Raw genomic sequence first — 21,734 nt, 5'->3', positions numbered from 1 at the left:
TCCCAATGACAGTTCGGATCTCGACCCCCATCAAGCATGATCGACAGCCTTTTCGCTCTCAGCTTTTCGCTCACCTGGATTCCCCTCGCCAAAGACCTACAGAAACCTAGCGTTGCTCTTGTCTCAATTCTCTGTCTTACGTCACGCGTCCATGGCTGCCACTCTGCAGAGAAGGGCACACATGGCTAAACCGCTCTGGGCGCCGTCTACAGCAGTTTACCCGATCTGCCGTCTGCATGGAACATGTCACCTTTCACCTGTCACCTTTTTTCCCTCTTCGTCAGGCCATGGCGTAGCGTTTGGCGTTCTGGGCCCTAGGGAATGTGTCTGTCTTCTCTCCCCCCTCCCCCCCCCATTTCGACGGAGTGCAGGCATTGAGTTCATGATATCTGATTCCCGCTAATGGGCCGTACCCTTCCCGCCAGACACCCATCCAGTAATGCCAGCTGGACTACGTGTCTGTCAGATATCGTATGTGAGCTCAGACGGCCCTGTCAACCTTGCGGGATGCCACCAATCACCGTCCGCCTGGTGGCATGCATCCTGCCCGCGTATACACCCGGGTCGACGCCCTTTGCGGATGACGGCGTTCGTGATATCATCTCACGCCCGCCTCACCTCTCACCCTCGGTCAGATGACCGGCAAGTAGCGCAAAGCCTGGTCCGGCGAGACATCGTTGACGGCTGTCCCACAGTCCAAGCCAGACTGAGACTCGACGCAGGGCTTGGGGATATTTGTTTTCCTGGCGCGGTTTCTCTGTTGGAAAGTCTCCGACGATGCAGTTTGAACTGCCCCCCCCTCCCCTAGAGTCTTCTCGCCATATTGGCATTCTCGATTCAGAGAAGCGTAATGTGCCCCGAGCGCACCCGCTGCAGACCTCCCGTCATCCACCGCACCCGCACGCTGGGCGCTTCTTCCTTGCGCCATTCTCGACAGGGACCTTTTCTCAATTCGGCAGAAGAAGAAAAGAAAGGCCTGACATGGTGTTGTTCTCTGATGGGACGGTACTCTCTTGGACGCTGCGGGCCTCTGCTTGACATCCAATCACAGTTGCTGATCATGGTTTGAAGGTAATTCACTGCCCGGGTAGCCACATGCCGCCGTTTGCTTCACGAACTCACTCAACGCCAGAGCTCTGCGGGTTGACTCACTGTCTCTCGAGCGAACTAGATAAGGGACGCCGTTTTTCTGGGTTCTCGACATTGTCTTGAAGCACACAGTTCCCGCGAGAAACTCCGACAACGACCAAATCGCAGAGGAAGCAATGGCGAGAGAAAACGTAACCCGGGCACCGAGGAGGTGGTCTGTTCTGGAGGACTACATCCATCAGCTCACTCCTTATGACAAGTTCGTCTCCAGCATCGGCAAGAATGGGCGACCTGCGAAATTCGAGACCGTGGACATGGCCGACCTCACAACCATCGGCTCGCTACCGGGAAAGACGGGCGCGAGGGTCGTCACGAGAAGGTCCTCCGGCATTTGCCCGACGTCGAGATTCGTCTTCAAAGGCATCGACTTTGAGAGCTACAAGAGAGACGGCAGAGACTTCAGAGAACATCAAGAGAAGACGCTCCTCCACGAGATCCGCACCCTGCACGCCCTCCCGCCCCACCCGAACATCATGCCCTGTCCCAGGACTCTCGTCGTCGTGCAGGACTGCGACAACAAGCACCGCATATGCGGCTTCCTGCAGCCCGCCATGGAGAAGGACTCGGTCGACGAGCAGATCATGCGCGCGAACAGGGCGGGCCGGCGCCTCCCGGCCAAGCTCAAGGCCAAGTGGTGCTACCAGATGGCCCTGGCGATCCAGCACACGCACCAGGTCGCCGAGAGCTTCCACATGGACCTCAAGCCCGGCAACATCCTTGTCGACGACGAGAACAATCTGCGCCTTATCGACTGGGAACAGAGCGGCTTCTCCATGTTCACACACCCGCCCGAGATCACCGTCGATCAGGAGGCCGAGGAGGAGTCGCGCCCCGGCACCGCTGTCGACGGCAGCGGCTGCGGCAGCGGCGGCGGCAGGCCGAGGATCATCTACACGCCGCACGTGGGCGGGCCGCGCAGGAACCAGAAGTGGGGGTTCCCGGACTGGAACGTCCTCCCGGAGTGGAAGACGACATGCCCGCGGGCTGCGGAGCTGGCCGAGGTCTTCAGTCTCGGCAGGACGATGTGGATGCTGCTGGAGCAGGTCGAGCAGTCCGCCGATCGGGCCCGGTGGACAGCGGCGGCGAGGGACGTGCCGGAGGAGTGGAAGAACATGGTGATGCGGTGCATTGAGAGGGACCCGAACAACAGACCCGAGTTGGACGAGGTCGTGGCTTTTTGGCGGAGACAAGTTTAGGTAACGGGGCTGTGGTGATGTATATTCTTAGACAAGTGTATAACAATCAGCGATTAATTCCAGCACAGAATTATAAGTACTAGTTGCGATCCCCGAGACATTCGAATAATGAATCTTCATCGTCGAAAGGTATTCTCTCTTGCATGGATAGTTCACAACTTGATGGGATGTGAACGTGCTGCCCAGTGAACTTCGACACTTGCCCTTGAGCTTTATTGGAATTCCAACGTGTGTAAATTACTAGCATTAGCTTCACCAGGTCCCTTGGTGATGCAAAATGCTTAAAACTCTGTCCTGAAGCACTAGCAACATCAACTTTACGACTTACAACAATGAGCAGCGGATGAAGTTCATCGTCAAGTAAATATTCATATAGCACTGTCTATCAGAGCTAACCAACTGCCATAAATCTTGCGATAGGTTTTGCTAAAGACTAATTGGTGTTTGCATAGTTGAGAGACAAGACGTATGGAACGGTAAAAGACGTCGACAGCTCCTCACGTGCAGATGTAATCTGCTAGTGGATGAATTTAAGTTGGCTCTTGTTTCAGTTGTTGATGCTTCTTTTCGGGTTTAAACCCAGAGGAAAGCGAACCAAGCTTTTCTTCGAAAACAGTGGTGACTGCATACACCGAGGCTGTCACCATGTCTACTCAGAAGAAGAAGAAGAAGCACCGGGCAGCCCTCGTTCCTCGCAAAAGGCGGCAAGAGCTTCCGACTCGGCCGGAAACGCTTCCTTCAAGTGAAAAACCCCGTCGCTCTGTCCCCATCCAACTTCCCACTTGAGGCCAAGTAAAGGATAAGCTGCCCGGATTTCGTCGACAGCCTCTCCCGTCTGCGCAAATCTGTAAGCCGCGACCAGATCTGTAAGCTCGTATGTCGCTCTGGACGGAGTTTCACCACGTTTAGTCGACAGAGTCCTTGCAAGACCGGCGTACCGATGGTCGGGATCCAGGACCTCTCCTTCCAACAGGTCGATAACGTCGTCAAGATCGACCTCGCCGTCCTCGGTCTTGACCAGAACCCTTCGACCCAGCCGAGCTTCGGCAAGAGTCCACATCCTTGTCACCCAGCGGCCGAGACAGAGGACGACGGCCACGTCGACCAAGCTACCGGTTTTGAGTTGCAGTGCCAGGCTGTCCAGCACGACAACTCTATCTGCTCTCCGGTATATGCCGTTGAGGTTGTTGATCACTCCGACACGCAAGAGTTCCGTCTCGCTTTGCTGCTGTGGGCTCATGTCCTCAAGGACCTCCGGCATGGCCAGCACATCGACCCAAAGCCACGTCGCGCCGCACCGGTCGAAGAACTTGTGGAAATGCGCCTTGTGGATTCCCTTTCTTCGCAGGCTCAAGTCGACCTTGCCGAATCCCTCGGGGCTGTTCCAGCCCATCGTCTCCTCCCACACATGGGACATGACGGAGTACCCATCGGCCATCACCTTAAAGTTCCCGTTGCGGTTGACACAGAGCGCCGCCTGCTGCTTGACCGACTGCCGCACCAAGCCGAGAGGGGCTTTGATATACCGGTCAAAGTCTGACCCAAGGGTGAGCAGCCCTGTAAGCCCGTATTCGTTCCACGTCTGGCGGAACACGGAGACGGACCACTGCTTGAACATCCGGATGGTCGAGTGAACGAGATAGATGGGGATCCCCAGGGCGAAGCCGCCGCCGATGCAAGAGTACATGAAGATCTTGAGCCCGAGGCCGAGACCGCGGTATCGATTGAACTCCCGCCCGCACGGGTTGTGGTTGCGGCCTCGGAGCTTGACTTGTTGGAGGACGGCATCCACGTCAGCGGGCTCCCAGAGGCGAAGGTTTGTGTTGGCCGCAACAATGGTCCTGCGGGTCCCGATGCCATGACGCTGCAGCACCTCCTGTAGCCGAAGGATGGAATGGTCCTCATCGGTGGTCATGGTGGTGGTCGGCGATACCAAAGGACTGGGAAATCGTTCTGGGAGCACTGGGCCGGGCACTCGTTCAAGGGTCCAACCTTTGGCGATCACCATGTCAAGGAGGCAGCCGGACTGGCGTGACATCGGCCATCGGGCGACGACTGAGATGGCGCAGGCAGAAATGATTGGGGCCGAAGCTAACCCAGAATGTCGGCGGCGGCTACTGAGACGGATCCCAGCAAGATGCAGCCAATGGTCTCGGTTCCGAGCCGCCTTGAAAGGCCAAAAAGTGCTGCGAGCTAGGCCTGTAGGGGGATGCGATGCCCATTTGTATTTTTGATTGAGGATATATCACCAAGCGGAGGTCCTGTAGGGTGGCCGACGATGGCCAACTCGTTCTGATCACTGTACTTGGACACGAACTCACGATACTCAAATTCCGCCCTATCCAGACTTAAATACCGAAGATGGGCGTCAATGGTGCCCTTTCGAATTCGAGGATCAAGGAGATCCTCATGAGACATGGCATGAGCCCCAAAACATCCCAGGAATGCGCCCTCAACGAGCTGAGAGGCTGGTCGACATCCGCAGTCGAGAGCGTCTTGTCCAAGATCAAGAGACCCTGTATCGGCCACTGCCCACTGAACTACACCAGTCCCGACCCCGACGAGACCTCGATCGGGCGTCGTCTTGGTTCCTGGCTGCCTTCGGCATGGGTCAGGCCACCTCTGGGACTCGTGCGACAGGCCGTCGACGAGAGAAAAGCGCTCTGCGTGAACAGAAGATTCCAGTGGAGTCTCTGCGGCGATGGTTACTTCGCCGTCTCCCACGTCTGGGGGGAGGGCATCCGGGCCGACCCCAAAGGCCGCGGCCTCGCCCACCAGCATCTGACGAGGGTCTTTGACGCCCTAGCGAGCACGGGAGCCGAATGGATATGGCTGGACGTCCTCGCCGTCCCGAACGCCGATCCGGAGGGCCTTAACCTGAGCCCGGAGGAAAAGGAGCTGCAGGTGAAGGTCATCAACACCCTCCCACAAGTCTACGAAGGGGCCACTGCCGTCATCGTCTTCGATGCCCTGGTGCTGCAGATGCACGGTGCCTCGTCGGCCGACGTCGCCGTCGGGCTCGTCTGCGGGGCGTGGATCTCGAGGGTATGGACGTACCAAGAGATCCGGCTGGCAAAGAAGGCCCTCATCGTGACCGCCGACCGGATATACACCTGGGACGAAATCGTCAAGAATCTTTGGCAACTTGTCGAAGACGACGACGACGGGTCACGTCAAGGAGGCCCGCCCAGGCTCAGCAGGTTCTACTCTTTATACCTTTCCATGGCGATCTTGCAATACATCAATGAAACCGGCCTTTCCCTCACCGACATCTCATTTGCGTCGGCGACGCGGCAGTCGACGTACGAGATCGACTACGCGCGGTCTCTCTTCGCGCTAGTGGACCTGCCATGGGACCCGGCGTGGAAAACATCGGCGCCGGGCATGCAGGCTATCTACCAGCATCGCCGTCAAGACGCTTCCCGCTTGGTCGCAATGTATGGAGCGAAGAGGCTGAAAGTCAGTCCGCGGTGGGCGCCGTCCCGGCTGGCTGGGCTCGAGGGGACGGTCCACGGTGACATGATTTGGGAAGAGAGAGGACTGCGGGGAATGTGGTATCGGGAGCGAATTGCGAGCTTCACCGAACTCGTGTTGGGAAAAGGACGCCGGGCGATGAGGTTGTTCCTGAGTGACCGGGACTGTGACTTGTGGTGTGAGGTGCTGGTTGGCGCCGACGAGGAAGCCGAGACTATCGATGGCTTCAAGAAAGCCGTTGGAGACGGGCGGGCGTTTCTGTTCTGCAAGCATCAGATCGCAGACGGTGTTGGACTCGAACGAGGGACGGCCAGCCAGGCGCTGGTTGTCGAGACTCTGGATGGGGGCCAGGACGGCGAAGTGGATGTGCTGTTTGCGACAGCACTGAGGGCAGTCCAGGGTGAGTCGAGCGGCGAACAATCTTCAGTCTTGTTAAGACATTGATATGGTTGGTGATGTATGGTATCTGTATGCATGTGTTGGCTTGAGGGTGATTGATGTCAGTCAAGTTGCAGACGGTTCGATATCATCATGTTCAAGTCAAAGCAAAAAATTTGGTCAAAGCCATTCCGCTAAATTCATGTATGCACTTCTATTTTGGTGCCATTTTTACTTTTTTAACTTTTGATTTCCCGAATTTCCACGCGACGCGTATCGTTTGGAACTCCCAGATCTTGCTTACCCTGGGACCAACAGCCAACCGATGAAGAACCTACTGGTTACCCAGCGTCTTTCCGAGCTCCTCGCCGCGGGACGTCGCAGCCTTGACGGCCTTGTCGACAATGTCCTGGAAGCCGGACGCCTCGAAGCTCTGCAGCGCGGCGTGCGTCGTGCCGTTGGGGCTGGTGACGTTCTTGCGCAGCTGGCCGGGGGCCTCGGGCGACTCGACGAGCATCTTGCCGGCGCCGAGGCAGGTCTGGGCGGCCAGGCGCTTCGCCTGCTCGGGCGAGAGGCCGAGACCGACGGCGCTGGAGATGAGGTGCTCGACCATGGCGAAGAAGTAGGCGGGGCCGGATCCTGCAAGGCGGGTTCAGGGTTAGTTAGTATTGGCCGCCCTTCTTCTTCTTCTTCTGTCACGGGCAGGGCAGGCAGGCAACTAGCTCGTGGGATCCAGGTGCGACTCTACATACCCGACAAGCCAGTGACGACGTCGATCAGCTCCTCCTTGTCGACCCACTCGGTGGCCTTGCTGACGCTCGCCATGAGCGCCTCGGTCAGCTTCTTCTCGTCGTCGGTGACGTCGGGGGCGGCGAAGAGGCCCGAGGCGCCCTCGCCGACGAGGGCGGGCGTGTTGGGCATGACGCGCACGACGTGGGGCGTGCGGCCGTCGTCGAGGGCCAGCCACTTCCGCAGGGCCTCGAGGGTGATGCCGGCGGCGATGGAGACGACGACGGGGACGGTGTCGCGCCCGGAGGCGGAGGAGACGGCGGCGCCGAGCTCGTTGCAGACGGCCTTGGCGACCTGGGGCTTGACGGCCAGGATGGCGATGTCGGCGCCGGCGAAGGCCTCGGCGTTGGAGGTGGTCGTCCGGACGCCGAGGGCGGCCATCTTCTCGCGGTTCACGTCCCACGGCTCCGAGACGATGACGTTCTGCTTGTCAATGCCCTTGGCGACCAGGCCTCCGATGATGGCCGCGGCCATGTTGCCGCCGCCTGGCACGATTACCCCGCGTTTAGTGTGAATTCTTGGTGGAGAGAGAGGGGCACGGATGACGATGAAGATGATGTAGTTGTTGCTTGCTATGACCACGTACCGATGAAGGCGATCTTGCTGGACTCGAGGGTAGGCGCCATTTTGGAAAGTGTGTATATGTGAGCTGGTTTGGATGGGTGAGATTTCAATAACACTGTGAGTGAGTGCCTCTAGGCTTGATATAACATGTGAGTGTGTGTGTGTGTGTGTGTGTGTGCGTAGCCACTCGGAAGATGTTTGACAGGTTTGACTCAGCTCGGAAACAGTGGCCCCGGTGTCGGACCCACAACTTTGGCGGGCACCGACGAGTTTAAATGCCGAACGGTGACAATTCCCGACGGCCGGAGCTTGGTGTTGTTGAGTTGCGACAATCAAATTGCCTATTTGCCCACGAGACCTGAACTTGTGCCCTTTTGAAGAGGCGGAACGTGGTTTTTATTCAACACCAATGCTAGGGAAGATGCTTGTTTTGTAACAAAACAAACTAGAATCAGGGAGGGTGGTAGTAAGCTGCATTGTCTGAAAGAGTGCTGGATGGAGATAGGTAATTTTCCCTTTACGCTCAGAATTGGAACCAAAACAGTATTTATTCTGCGAATGGTTTGTCATCTGAATCATTGCAGCATGTAGTTAGTAAATTACTCTGGATTAAAAGACAAGAAAGAGGAAAGCCCTGACAGATCCACGCAACGCTGGCGTTGTCCTTGTCTCGAACGAATTAATTCTACTATTGCCTGTAACCATCCTCTTACTATCAATAGTTATTACAGTTAAAGTGTCGCCCGTCTTTCTAAACTTTCACGCTGCCATACCCCGTCAGGGAGAATGTGGATGCAGCTTACGCAGAGAGAGAAATTGAAGAGAAAGAAAAAGACTTCGAGCCACAAACAGCCTTGCCACAACTGATGGCAGTTAGCCTTCATGTATAAAGCAATGGAACCTCCCACACCATCATCTACACATGAATGGCACCATATCCGGTCTCGTCACCAGTCACGACATCGACCGACAAGGGCGCCTCGTACGGCGCGCCAGACCCGCTGAACACCCCCTCCAGAACAGGGAACGGGATGTCCCTCCACGTCTGCTGGATCTTGCGCGCGCTCTCCAGGAACCGCGTCCTGACGCCCGCGTAGCCGGGCGCCACGAGCGCGCGGTCCTTCTTGACGAACTTGCCGTCGACGAGCACGTGCTCGACGTCGCCGACGCTGGCGTGCAGGATTACGGCGGCCACGGGGTCGACCCAGCCGAGCAGCGCGGGGCTGCCGCCGTCCCAGACGACGACGTCGGCCTTGGCGCCCTCGGCGATGACGCCCAGGTCCGGGCGGCGCAGGGCGAGGCCGCCGTTGCGCGTGGCGAGGAGGAAGGCCTGGTCGGCGGTCATGGGCGTGCTGGTGGGCACGCGCCAGTGCTGGAGCACCTGCTGGTAGAGCAGGCGGCGGGTGCTCTGCAGCCACAGACGGGCCTGCGTGAGGATGTCGGTGGAGAAGGTGAAGTGGGTGTCGACGCCCAGGGAGCCCTGGTCCTGGATCAGGTGGCTGTGCGGGTGCGTGTGGCCGTAGTGCATCTCCGACTCGGGCGTGATGGAGATGTACTGGTTCGTGGAGCGGAGGAGGGAGGCGCCTCGATAGGTGAGGAACGAGGCGTGGGAGAAGACGATGGGGATGCTGATGTTGAGGGCACCGATGGCGTGGAGGTCCTCGGGGCTGTTGGTGTCTGAAGCATGTAATGTCAGCACTTACACAAACACGACGAATCCAAGGTCGGCGGCTGGTGGCTCAGGAGCAAAAGAGACTTACATCCCCACTGGCCCTGCAAGCTGTGAGTCGTGATCACGGAGACGTTGAACTCCTTGGCGAGGTCGACGACGGCGTTGACATCGGCGAGAACGGGGTCCGGGCCGAAGAAGTCGCAGGCGATGCCCAGGCTGGTCGCAGTGCCGTCGAACTCGGCCCTGGTGGCGATGTCCCTAAAGTTCTCGAGCTGCTCCGACACGGTGTAGTTGGTGACGTTGTGGAAGGCGTACGACCAGAACACGCGGGCGCCGCTGTCGATGCTGCCCCTCAGCCCGGCCTCGGAGGTCTCGTCGGACCAGGTGTGGTGGGCGTGATCCAGCGTCGTGGTGACGCCGGCGTTGAGCGCCTCGTACAGGCCGGCGAGCTGGCCGATGTAGACGTCGTCGGCGCTCAGCAGCCCCGCGGCGGCGAACTCGCCGTAGCGGGTGAAGTACTCGGCCAGCGACGTGTTGGAGGCGATGGTCTTGAAGGCCGTCTGCCAGCCGTGGCGGTGCGTGTCAACGAAGCCGGGCGTGATGATCTTGTCCGTCGCGTCGATGACCTCGGTGTCGTTGGACGTCCGGGGCAGGGGCTGGTCCGCCGTGAAGATGGACGTGATGCGGTCGTCCGTGATGAGGAGCGAGCCGTTGCGGACGACGTTGAGGGCGTTGGTCTCCCCGTCGAAGGCGACGATGGTGCCGCCGCGGAGGAGGACCGAGGATGCGCTTGCCAGGCTGGCCGTGGCCGTGAGGGCCGCTGCCAACGTGAAGGAATGCATGGCGAATGTAGACGAGAGTTGAACAAAGCTGTCTTGGATGTCTGTTCTCTCACTCCCAGATTTGCATACACAGGGGCAGGCCGAGCTTCCCGGGCCGGGCTTATATAGCCTTTCAGAAAACGGTCAGAGTCGCATCGCGTCTAGCTCGCGTCCAAAATCCCTCTCATCCGCCGACATGTTGACCTGAAAAAGTTCAGCTTGGCACCCCTCCACCCCCCCCAAAGAGGTGGAATCTGTTGTGGGTTCCTGGTGTTACTGGAGGGATGGAGGAGGATGCTGACCATCGTCTGACTGTTCTGATGTGAGATCCGCCAACGCGAACGAGCGCGCTCCATCGTGCTTGCCGGATCGACCCAATGCCAGCAGGGCAGGCTTTTGGATTCTTCTGACTTTCGCTGGCGTGGCTCGGCGAAAGGTGTACTGGACATGCCGTCATAGGGACGTCGAGAGCCCGAACCACAATCGCGTGGAGCATGGATCGTGGAGCAAGGATCGTGGAGCAAGGATCGATCGTGGGGCCAGGCTTCGTGCTTCGTGCTTCGTGACGCCGCGGCTTCGGCTTTGCATTTAACCCGACGGTTTCCTCAAAGGTGGGTTTGTCCCGTTTTCCAAGGTTGTGGGCTCGGACGTGATGGATATTGCCTGCTTTCCTTGTCCGGCTCTAGCTCCGTCTTGGACAGAAGTCTCTTAGATTGCCCCCCCCCGCAATCGTCAGCGCTGACTGAAGCGGACTTGTTCTTCGTCCTCATATCTATCAACAGAGAGACAGACACAAGCAGACATGGAGAGAGAGAAAGAGAGAGAGACGGAGATACATGACTGGCCAATGAAACAGCAGGTGGTGACAGACCCGGACCCCCAAAGATGAAAACTTGGGCTCGGACTTTCCCTCCGCGCTACTTCGGCATTTTTGCAGGACCCACTCCGATCCCCGGTCTCCGGGCCCGGCCCTGGCTAGTGGTTTCTCCAGAGTCTATTTCGGCAGTACCGGGACAAGGGTCATGTTCGCGTCACCGATTTCTCGAAGCTCTGTGCTGTAGCTGTCTCACTCTATGTTGTTCGCGTCTTTTTAGGGATGCCAGGCAATTCTGTAGCACCTTATCGTCCAAACGCAAACCCGTATTGTTATCCTCGGTCCTCACCACCACCCAAAAGCAACCAAAACGTAAGGTCACCCAATCTTTTCTCCTAGTACGCAAAATGACATCTGCTTGCTTGTTTATGTAGTACACTTACTCACCTCTGACCGCTCATGTCGCTCGCTAGAGTGGGCAATTCAACCCCACCATTCGGTCAACCGGCAATCGGGAGCGACGGATTTACGGAACCACGGAAATACATGCACGCATCATCGTATGTCTTTTGACCCTCAGTCGCTCCGGTTTCAAGCATCGACGACTAATAAAAACTTGATGAATGCAGCCGTTTGGAGCCCGACAAGGCGATGGATTGGCATGGTTGGTTTGCGCCGACACAAGGGGACGGGCTCCAAGTGCCCAGTGAAGCGTGCGACATGATTCTCCGATAATGTGAGCAACCCGCCAACTCAAGACTCAATGGGAAGACATTGATCCCCAAAACCTCTACAATTCTACCAGACTTACCCAAAGGCGGGTTTCTAAGAGAACTTTCGCGGCGACGAGAGATTAAAAACATCGGAGACAGTGCCGCCTAAGCGTTGTGGAAATTTTGCCTCAATATTGCCATGTCTCGCGTAGGCCAAGACCTGGCAACTATTGTTCTAACACGCAAGATTACTTGATTTGATGTTAGAGTGAATTGCAATTCAACCGGGTTGATGATCTTAACAACAATGCCCCTCTGCTTCTTGGGTGCAGAAAACCGCCCTCACTGACCAGGACGCTGACGCCAGGAAACGGCCTCAGAGGGGATCTCGCCACCCAGGGATGGCCAACGTGGCCGTGCGGCGGCTCCTCCGTGCTTCGGAACCACTAGAGTTCGCTCGGAAGGACCGGGGGACACGCCCCGACTGGCATTGCTCCTTCGTAGCATCGACTTCCGAGCAAATCGATGTGGCACCTCCGGACGCGCGAGAGAGATACGGAGGCGAAGCGATGAGGTCCGCGCTGCACGGGGCCTCGAAACGGAACGCCGAGGGCGATCGGCTGCAGATACCCCGGGAAGAGGGGGGGGGCGCCTTTCTTCTGCACGTTACCGCCTGATCTCGTCGCGCAGCAGACCTCATACGACCTGGTCCACCTCTGTTTCTCCTCCGGCTTAGTGAACAGGCACGCCGCAGCTTACGAGCCCTGATGAAAATAGGTCGAGAAGTGCCGTCGTTACGATGTGATCAGCGGCTCCTCCAAGAAACAGACCCTCTCGATTGTTCTAATGTGTATGCCTTGAGCTACATTATCTGCGTCTATGGCTTACGACAGTGTACAAGATTGCATCAACCCAAAGACGGGCACCCTTCCTCTCCAAATCCCAAAGTTGCTGAGACATCATTCCTTGTGTAGCCACTCTCGCACCTTGACATTTGGGCTCTTCTTCAGCTTGTGGGCGTGTTTGCGCTTGTTGTCCCAAAAGACTTTCGCCTCCCCGGTCTTGGAATCGGGCACCAAGACCGTGACGTTGTTCTTTGTATCCACGTCAATGATGGCGGGGATGACAAATCCCGATCCCGCAGCGAGAGATGTCACTTCATCGTCAAAGTCGTTGGTAAAGTCGGAGTCAGTGCTAGGTTGGTCTTGCCCCAGGGCCGGCCCCGTCGGAAACATCAACGTCTGTCTGAAAGCCGGCGCTGGCGCTGGCGCTATCGCAAGCGAAGATTGATGGTAGCCTATTTGCTGTGTAGGTTGCGCGTAGCCGAAGGTCGTGGTCTTTGGGCTGAAGTCCCATTCGTATCTTCCTAAGCCAATATTAGGATCAGGCAACGTTTGGTTGCACCATTTAGGATGACCAACCTGCTGCGTTTGTGCGATTGCGGTAATAAAAGCCCCTTCCTTCGGGGTCAAGAGCCCATGACGACCAAGGCCCGGTTGCTGGCACCACCATGATTGGTGGCTGAGATGCCGTTTCTTCTCTCTGAGTTACATCTTTGGCGGACTCCCGGTGCGGGCTGTTTTTGTGTGGCCTCTTGCTCTCATGCTTCCTGTGATGACCGTGGCGCTGTGTCATGGCGGCGAGGATTATCCAGCTGACAAGGATTCGAAGTTGTTTGCCTTGTCGACAGAGACGGAAAAAGAGAGAGGAAACTGCCAGATGAACTGGTGAAAAAAGGAAAACAAAAAGCCCCCGAGTTGGTGGTGAGTGAGAAGTGGCAAGTCTGGGGAGCATGACAACTTCAGGAAAAACCGAAGGAGGCCTCGCGTGGCTTAAATCCATTTTTGCACCAACTTTTTCCGAAAAATAAGCCTAGAAACATAGCTGCGCCTTCCATAGGACTCACTTCAGAGACTGGTAGATAAGGCCGCTTGCGCCTTGATGGAGGGTTGGATCGGGCCAGGCAGCCTTCGTTGGTCCGGAGACCGGGCATTAAACAGATTCTCACTGACAGTTGGCAAGCTGGTGTGTCAGCCAGCCAGGCACATCTCAACAGTTTGGGCATCAGGCATATAAGCCACAGAGTTCCTCAAACCAGACCGATGCGTTGGGACCATGCGTCAACACTGCCTCCTGCATTATCCACGGGGACCGCTCTTCCGAGCCATGGCTACTGATATCTGCTGGAGCTCACGAGGCCTGGTCGGAGCCTAGGCCAGTCCAAATCATCGTATGACGAATCATACTCAAGACCCAGTCAGCATGCTTCCCAAATGTGTTTACACACTTGAAATGGCCAAGCTTGCAGGCGAAGGGGGGTGATATGACCGAGATTCCCGATGGCGTAGGCGAATCAGGCTTGGCTTAACCCATTGATGACGAACTATTAAGCCTTGCGGCCCAACTTGCCATTAGACTGCATATTGGTGTGCCCGACGCCGCAAAATGCACTTTCAGTGAGATGACTTGTCTCGTCCGGCTGAGCTTGGGGCGGAAAGTTCCTGAATTAGAAACTGAATACCCGTAGACTTCCGTCAGTATTAGCTATACGCTTCTGGGATGCATCGCTGCCCGCATCTGAAATCTTCCACGTGTTTGGTAGTTGAAGTCGTCGCATGCGCACTGTAGGCATAGGACATCAGCTAGATGGCGATGTGTCAACCATCCATGTCTATTCAAGCGGCGTTTCAAGAAGCGCTGCGAAAGTTTACACGACATTTTTTGATAACTATTGTTATACGGCGTTAGGGCTAAAAACATGTCTTTCGAAGCGACAAAGCAATGGCATAACGATCATAAACTGCTATGCTATAAGCATCCTTGGATGGAATATTACTCATCGACCCTGGAGCCGGTAGTGAAGCTGGTGAAAGTGCTTGTATCGTCACTTTATCTGTAAGTTGACTGCTTTGACCAGTTGTTGGATGAAGCTGTTGCAACGAAACCATTTCTTCACGTCCACCCATCAGAGCCCAAAGACATGGAAGTGAAATTGACACACGGAAATTGATGCCACATGATGATGGAAACCATCACCATGAATCTCCAAGACAGTCGGACAGGATTTGAAGGCCATGATTCTGAAGGTGACAAGGAAACGAGGTATGGTGCATAAAAATGCGTGATACATTGATTCAAGTTGTAGGAGAAAAGCAATCTCTGCTAACTGCGGCTGGGCTGGCAGGTATCACAGGCTGTGCTACCTGTGATTCGCTCACCAATTCCCGACTCGTGTGAGCATCCCGCCTATTCCATCCATCATCAACAAGTCCCAGCAGGGATGACTTCACCTCTGTTTCCAGAACTGTCACCGCGCTCGCCGCAGGCCTGCGCATAGTCGCTCCTCTGCAACCCATTTCCAACGCAGCACTGACCCGCAACCTGGCGCCCGCGAGCAGCAGAGCACAAGGCTGGGTCGGTTACGAAAACCTCGTTTCCTTGACTTTGGATTCTGCAGGAAAGCAACCTTTTTTGTGCGTGGAGCGCACCCCAAGTCAGCTTGACAACTTTGCGACGCTTGTTGAAGTGGTGACTTACTCCTGAGCCGAGACAGAGGCAGCGAGAGCGAGAGCGGCGGCGAATGAAATCTTCATCTTGTGGTTTTTTTTTTGTTCTTGGCTGGGCGTTTGGGGCTGTTGTTGAGCGAGTGTGAGGATGATGTATGTAGTTTATGCGAAAGATGAGGGTGATGTTCGAGTGTGTTCATCATTTCTGGGGGTTCAAAACTGAGTCTTATATATGTTTGAGTGAAGATTCTTAGACGACTCAAACTTACAAGCACTTGTCCGTTGAAGTCCCTACGGAGGGGGTGTGTTGTGTTGTCGGACTCCGAAACGCCTCGTCCGTCATCCCTTTTTCGATTACTGAGCTGATGTCCATAACTGTAGCTTTCTTGGCAATGGCAATGCCAAAGCTGCCCAGCTGCCGAGGTGTTTCTGGTGGACTTCTTTTCTAGGGGATGAGACTGCTCTGTAGATCTTTAGTAAAGGCCCTGGTAGTACAAATTCTAAATGGTGTCTGCCACGTAACGGGAGACTCGGATATTGGAAGTTAATTCTATGGAGTTCTAGTTGACTTTCATGCGTCGATGACTGTGAAAGTTTTGTATGCAATAAGCAATCCTGTGTTTTCTTCACTCGATCTTCTACTTTGTCGCGTAAGACCTTGGGGACATTCTTTCTGCAGCCCTTCCCTCTTATCAAAAGCTTTCTACTTGGTTGGTCTGTCTGTGTCACCTCCGCCTTGCGTGTACTCTCAAACCAGTAGCCGGCTAGAAGTTGCACATTCTAGTACAGAACCCTAGTGGACCTCACTATTTGCCAAAAAGTAGAGCAATATAAGAAACTCAAAGTCAGTGCTCGATTTAAGCGCTGCGTCGTAAGTTTATTATAGCATTGACGTAGCTACACCTACCCTGCGGTACATAAATATGTCTGAATATGGCCGCAAACATGCCTATCAAAGTTTATCCAACTTACCGATCTCTCTAGTCGGCGGACTTCTTTAGAGACAGGAGCCCGATTTTCTTGACCGCCCATGGCCGAATCCTTTCCCTTACCGATGATCGACTGCCAAGCATAGGGGGAAGGGGGGTTGTTTCTGGGGGGCTTCTTCAGCGGCATGGTCTCGGCCTTCCCGCACTGCTTGGGCCGGCCTCCCACATCTGCCGCGGTTTGGGGCCTAGCCGGAGGGCTGGATATTTTTGACTTTTTGTAACTTCCTCCACACTGCAATTAAAAGGATAAACATGGTAGAAGGTTGTGACTCTAATGGGCCCATAGACATTAGCCCCGTGGCAATGGACACAGCTCAGAGGACTCTGATGACCGGAAAGACTATTTCCATTTGAATCTCCTATTCAGTACATGAATACAGACAACGTCTTTTCACTAATCAATGGGCCAGGTGCCCCCAACGACAAAGCCGGCCTCGAGACGCGGCTGTGCCGAAGCCTGGGCTCAGGCGCAGAGGGGCGCATGAAGCGGGACCGGCGACATTCGCATGAGCCGGATCCCTGCCGACTGGAGCATCCGGTAGGAGGTTCCGAATGCCCTCACTTGGCTTGCATGTATCACTTGTCACAATGGGTCCAAATGTCCTCTGTCTATTCCTTTCTCAGGCTTTAGTATTTCTCAGACTTCGGTATGTTCAACCAGAGACAACTTCTGCTCCAACCTGCCGGAAGGCTGCCCTGTAATAACGGTATTACGCCTGTGATACCAACACTCTTGTCTTTTACATTCGTTTCTGGGAAGCCCACGTGGTCACCACAGAGAGACTTCTTGTCCGACAGCCTACTTGCTCTTCATGACAGCATCTAGCCCCATCTTCAGATTCAAGAGTCCTCCCTATCTCGATTTCAACGTATTGTGTATAGTGATGGCATCTGGCGATATAGTAGACAAGCACAATCCCCGTTGGCGAGATTTCATCCAGATTTCGCACTACACAGTAAACGGAAGCAATCATGTTGGCGATGGTCATTTCAGGTAAGTCAGACAAGTGTTAACCCGAGCCAAGCACACTAGCAGCAAATCATATTGGAACCCAATGAATGAATAGGCGAGGACCTTGTGTTGATGGTCTCTATTCATACGACGGCATCAAAATCTAGAGGCAGCGCGCTTCTTGTCTCGAACTCTATCTCTGGTTTTTAATGGTCAATCCGGATGACAACCTTTGAAAAGTGCTTCTTTGCGTCCAACCGGGCATACGCATCCTTCGCCTGGGCAAGCTCGAACGTCACAACGTCAACCACCGGCTTGATGCCCTTCTCCTCCACGAAGCGGACCATGTCCTGGAACTGTTTCCGGCTGCCCAGGAGCACACCCCTCACGATGCATGGGCGGCCGAGAGCAGCCAGCATCGGAACGGGCTCGACCTTCTTCCCCACGAGGCCTGCCGCCACGACCAGTCCATCCGTCCTGACTGCCGCAATCGACTGTGCAAGAGAGTCGTCGCCGGCAATATCGACCACAATGTCGAAGCCTCTCCAGTCCGGGGTGAGTTCCCTGGCCTTGACGCCCCAGTCTTCGGGGTTCTCGCGATAGCTGACGGTGGCTTTCGCGCCGAGGTCTCTCAGCCGCTTCGCCTTGTCCTCGGAGGAAGTCGTGGCAACTACGGTAGCCCCGGCTGCGAGGGCGAGCTGCAGAGCGGCGATGCTGACGCCCCCGGTCCCTTGGACGAGGACCCACGTCCCCGGTCCGGGCTCCCTGCCCTTGAGACCAAACAGCGAGTTCCAAGCCGTGAGCCCGCTGCACGTCAAGGTTGCGGCCTCCGACCAGTCCAGAGACTCGGGGGCAGAGACGAGCGCGGTCTCGGGGAAAACACCCTCCGACCGCAGGGTTCCGTCGACAACTTGGCCGAGGCCGTCTGCAATGTCATGGTAGGCGGGCAGCGCTTCGTCTCCGGATCTTTCGACCAAGTTGGGAGCCAGGTGGGTGATGACACGATCACCGGGGCGGAAAGCGGACACGGCCGCCCCGACTTGCTTGACGACTCCGGCGCCGTCGGAGCCGGGGACTATGTTGGGACGGATCGGGCCTGCCCGCGCCGCCGTTGGGCCCTGGAGAGCTGTTAGCTAACCTGTTGATGCTGCACAATCGGCGAACTCACATCGGTGTTGGCAATTGCAAGCTCGCGATAGTTCAGGCTGGCGGCGTGGAGTTCCACCAGCACCTCGTTTGACGCCAGCGTGCTGGTTCTTGGGATGTTCTCCTCGTACTGGAGGCATTTTTCAAAGCCGCTTTGGCCGTTCAGAGTCCAACGACGAGACATTTTCAAGGCAATGTGCTTGTTAGGTTTAGGTACAGACACGAGTTGATATTGATCAGTGAAACGGCAACATCTAATGATGAGTTGGTTCTTTCGATGGTTATCAGGACGGATCAAGGTACTCTTATCCGGTAGCTGGTCAACTCCATGCGAATTCTTCAACGTTTGTCAGCACCCCATGCCGAGCCGGGGGGGTTGACGCCATGCTGTGGATATATTCTCCGCTCCCGTGGCACTGGCGTCCGCTCTGAGCAAGTCAGGACGTTTCATTCCTTGAAGCTTGGACCAAGGACTCTGAAGGAAGTTTCTAGCGGAAGGGGGGAAATAAGTACCACAGAAAGCACAGTTCGAGGTATCGCCACTACGTGGACAATGTCTATGTAAGAGGACTACGGAGTATTCGCAACCACCATATACCGCCCTGATAACACTGATAACACGAAGCCATCACCCTTGATCCTTTCTGCAAAGTTGCCTGTGATCTGACTGAATGGGCGTAGCAGTTGGGATAAAACCATATGTGGCAATTATCATTGTCTTTTCAGGCTCTTCGAAGGGTATTTTGTGTCCATGTATCAGTGTCCCCACGCCAACTCGATCGCGTGGCCCGGGACCTTGGCGTTGAACCACTCATCGACAATGATTCCTTCCTTCATGCGCCCCGTTGTTCGAGCACCCTCAAGAACCCCCGAGATGGCCAGCTCTCTCACCGCCCAGAACAGCTCGCTGGAAGCAAGGTTGCGGGCAATGCACTGCCTTGGTCCCAGGCCGAAGGGGATGTAGTCGCGCAGCATCGCCTCCGTCGGCTCGAGCCAGCGCTCCGGCTTGAACGACTTTGCGGCGGGAAACATGGCCTCGTTGAAGTGCAGGCTGAAGGGCGCGCATCCGATGCTGGTGCCGCCGGGTATCTTGAAGGTTCTCGTCTCACCCGACGACGACATCTTTGTCGAAAACAAAAACCCAGTCGGTGGCACAAGACGCGGCAGCCGTGTTGGGTTGGCCATGGACATCCGCAGCCCCTCGCGGACTACGCCTCGGAGATACGGCAGAGTCTGCGGGTCCGCCTTGACGGCTTCCGGCGACGCGAGCTCGTCTTGGAGTTTGCGGTAGATCTCGGGTGATCGTGCCAGATGCCAGCATATCGTGCCAAAGTTCATGCCCGTGCTGTCGGTTCCGGCGAATATGAGATCCATGCACTGCATGGCGGCTTCTTCTTTGCTGATTCTAGCTCGAAGCAGCCGCGCCTGATATGTTTGGTCCTTCTCGGGGTTGGCATCGGCAACGGCTTGGTTGCAAAAGCGTGTGACTAGATCCATCGACTGATCGACGGCTTGGTCAGGATACAGCTTGGGCAGAACCCACTCGAGGCCGTGGAAGATCCAGTTCGGCAGCAGGAAGAAGCGCCCGACGGCTACGAAAGTGTCGACAAACTCGCTGGCAGACAGTCTCGCGCGATCGTTGTTGGACCTGCAAGCCTCGAGTTCGGCGATGCCGCCGTATGACTTGCCGAGGAGGTACTCAGTAACAGCATCCAGCGCCAGACATCTGCCCATGTTGAGCATGTTCACGGGCCTTCCGGTCGATGCCTCTCCCTTGATGTGCGCGACGAGCCTTTTCACACAGGACTGAAGCACCGCATCTCCCTCTTTGCGGATTGACGCTGGGCTGAACATGCTGACGACTGCTTTCGCCCGAATCGCCCGGTGTGCCGGATCAAGAGCAGAGAAGATGGTTGGATGTCCGTCGAAGTCGAAGTTGCTGTAGCAGGGAGCTTTCAAGAAGCCGCCTTTCTCGGAGTAGATGGGAGCGAGAGCTGCGCCGTCGCTGACATCGATGTCATTCGGGGCTATTCGGACAACCGGGCCGTATACTGAATGCAGCTGCTCGATTGACGTAGTCTCGTTGCCGATATACGAGTGGTACCATAACCATAGAGGGGACGCTGCAGCCACCCATGGACCAGGGACTTTGCGGAGAGGATGGAAAAAGACATTGAAGATGAGATATGAACAGAGAACCGCCAGCGGGGCAACGAGGAACAAGGTCACAGATTCCCTTGCTGCCCGAGCCAGAAGCTCAGCGAGAACAGCCATGTTTCTCGTCCTCAGCCCCAGCCTGGATGGCTTGCGTTAGGAGTTTGGTGTTCGAAAAACGCGCAAATCTCTAGTGCAGTCGTTGATATGTTATCTGGGTGAGTCAGGGTCAATGATCGACGTCATTATACTTTACAAACAGAACAAACACACGTGACAGGGGTCTACGATAAGATCTTTGGCGCTTATGTCGAGCCAAATCCATGCCGACTGGAATGCCTGGAAAGCGTGTCTTCCCGCACAGGAAAGGATCCTTGCGGCTGACAACGTAGGGTTTCCCAAAAACTACTGCTGCATCAAGTACATAGCCCTAATTGTATTCTCATCAAGACAGTCTAACTTGTTTCAATGAAAGTTAGCAGTGTTTCTACAAAGGTGGTAGCATCTTCCACAATGCTCGGGGCTAAAGTCGCTGGATATAGAAACAAGGAGAACCCTGGGTTGAACATGGCTTGCAAAACGAAGACATCAAACGTCAGGACGGTGGTGTTCTTGTACGCGGTCGAAATGTCTACGGGCGGGGTCAGGACCTAGAGCCTCTTGCCGGCGACGTTCAGAGCAATTGACCGTCTCGGTTCGCCAAAATGATTGCTACAGCGGATGTCTGGGCAAGTCTTGAATGGGAATTGGCTGCTGGTCGGTTAATCGTGCGCGTGTAAGTGAGTGTCCCGTGGTAATCACAAAACAACGACAAGGCGGAGGCGAGCCGACAACCAACGATGCTAAACTGCGAGACTGCCACAATGATGCTGTACAGAGTAACGGGTGACTGACAGGTTTTTCTCTCACCTTGGGCCCGGCACGGAGACCCAGATGGCAAGGAAAAGGAAGGGGAGGGGGGAAAGAAGAAGGCAAACCTTCAATGGACTGGTATTTCGTATTTCATGCTGTCAGCCTGTTCAAGAGACCGCAAGGGAATTCACGGACGAAGCTTCTATGAAGGCAGTGCGAAAATTGCCTGAGAACGGGGATTGATGGCTTTGCAAATAGCCTTGGTAACCAGACTCCCGGTCGACCCTATTCGACTCGACGGCAGGATACCACACAGACAGGGGCATGACAACAAGGAGGTCTATTTAATCGAGATGGACTATGATACGAATAAGAATCATTGGAGATAGGCGAATCCTCAAGCTCTCCTGGCCGCCATTCGCATTCGCCGGGGGGATGTAAACCCCTCCCCTGGACCGCTCGCTTACTTGCTTGGATCGCAGTACTAACCCTGATTAGCCTGTCCTCTTGACCCATCTGGCTTCGAACACGCTTCTATAAGCACCGCCAGACCGGGAAAAGGCTT

The 21,734-nt window shown here is 55.7% G+C and overlaps 9 protein-coding genes across 9 annotated transcripts; 2 read left to right on the top strand and 7 right to left on the bottom strand.

Annotated features, from left to right (window-relative positions):
- Positions 1–1,265: 1,265 nt before the first annotated feature.
- Positions 1,266–2,345, top strand: CH63R_03842 (Phosphotransferase enzyme family protein; the record flags this gene model as incomplete). Its single annotated transcript, XM_018298817.1, has 1 exon — positions 1,266–2,345. One exon carries the CDS (start codon positions 1,266–1,268, stop codon positions 2,343–2,345), a length of 1,080 nt encoding a protein of 359 aa, XP_018160063.1.
- Positions 2,346–2,994: 649 nt separating this feature from the next.
- Positions 2,995–4,260, bottom strand: CH63R_03841 (Monocarboxylate transporter; the record flags this gene model as incomplete). The annotated part of the gene is made up of 1 exon (XM_018298816.1): positions 2,995–4,260. The coding sequence occupies one exon, from the start codon at positions 4,258–4,260 to the stop codon at positions 2,995–2,997; it is 1,266 nt and encodes a 421-aa protein (XP_018160062.1).
- Positions 4,261–4,706: 446 nt separating this feature from the next.
- Positions 4,707–6,263, top strand: CH63R_03840 (Monocarboxylate transporter; the record flags this gene model as incomplete). Its single annotated transcript, XM_018298815.1, has 1 exon — positions 4,707–6,263. The coding sequence occupies one exon, from the start codon at positions 4,707–4,709 to the stop codon at positions 6,261–6,263; it is 1,557 nt and encodes a 518-aa protein (XP_018160061.1).
- Positions 6,264–6,531: 268 nt separating this feature from the next.
- CH63R_03839 (Pyrroline-5-carboxylate reductase) lies at positions 6,532–7,612 on the bottom strand (the record flags this gene model as incomplete). The annotated part of the gene is given in 3 exon segments (XM_018298814.1): positions 6,532–6,836; positions 6,950–7,558; positions 7,573–7,612. The coding sequence occupies 3 exon segments, from the start codon at positions 7,610–7,612 to the stop codon at positions 6,532–6,534; spliced, it is 954 nt and encodes a 317-aa protein (XP_018160060.1).
- Positions 7,613–8,466: 854 nt separating this feature from the next.
- On the bottom strand, positions 8,467–10,064 carry CH63R_03838 (Amidohydrolase; the record flags this gene model as incomplete). Its single annotated transcript, XM_018298813.1, has 2 exons — positions 8,467–9,227; positions 9,311–10,064. 2 exons carry the CDS (start codon positions 10,062–10,064, stop codon positions 8,467–8,469), a joined length of 1,515 nt encoding a protein of 504 aa, XP_018160059.1.
- Positions 10,065–12,529: 2,465 nt separating this feature from the next.
- Positions 12,530–13,412, bottom strand: CH63R_03837 (uncharacterized protein; the record flags this gene model as incomplete). Its single annotated transcript, XM_018298812.1, has 2 exons — positions 12,530–12,936; positions 12,992–13,412. 2 exons carry the CDS (start codon positions 13,410–13,412, stop codon positions 12,530–12,532), a joined length of 828 nt encoding a protein of 275 aa, XP_018160058.1.
- Positions 13,413–14,831: 1,419 nt separating this feature from the next.
- CH63R_03836 (EC85 protein) lies at positions 14,832–15,163 on the bottom strand (the record flags this gene model as incomplete). The annotated part of the gene is made up of 2 exons (XM_018298811.1): positions 14,832–15,036; positions 15,108–15,163. 2 exons carry the CDS (start codon positions 15,161–15,163, stop codon positions 14,832–14,834), a joined length of 261 nt encoding a protein of 86 aa, XP_018160057.1.
- Positions 15,164–17,223: 2,060 nt separating this feature from the next.
- CH63R_03835 (zinc-containing alcohol dehydrogenase) lies at positions 17,224–18,347 on the bottom strand (the record flags this gene model as incomplete). The annotated part of the gene is made up of 2 exons (XM_018298810.1): positions 17,224–18,135; positions 18,186–18,347. The coding sequence occupies 2 exons, from the start codon at positions 18,345–18,347 to the stop codon at positions 17,224–17,226; spliced, it is 1,074 nt and encodes a 357-aa protein (XP_018160056.1).
- Positions 18,348–18,919: 572 nt separating this feature from the next.
- On the bottom strand, positions 18,920–20,437 carry CH63R_03834 (cytochrome P450; the record flags this gene model as incomplete). Its single annotated transcript, XM_018298809.1, has 1 exon — positions 18,920–20,437. The coding sequence occupies one exon, from the start codon at positions 20,435–20,437 to the stop codon at positions 18,920–18,922; it is 1,518 nt and encodes a 505-aa protein (XP_018160055.1).
- Positions 20,438–21,734: the final 1,297 nt, after the last annotated feature.

The sequence above is a fragment of the Colletotrichum higginsianum genome, chromosome 3, assembly GCF_001672515.1.
Source record: "Colletotrichum higginsianum IMI 349063 chromosome 3, whole genome shotgun sequence".
In the NCBI taxonomy this organism is placed as follows: Eukaryota; Fungi; Ascomycota; class Sordariomycetes; order Glomerellales; family Glomerellaceae; genus Colletotrichum; species Colletotrichum higginsianum.
The sequence above is the reverse complement of the archived record's forward strand: the minus strand, read 5'-3'. Positions and strand labels throughout refer to the sequence as shown.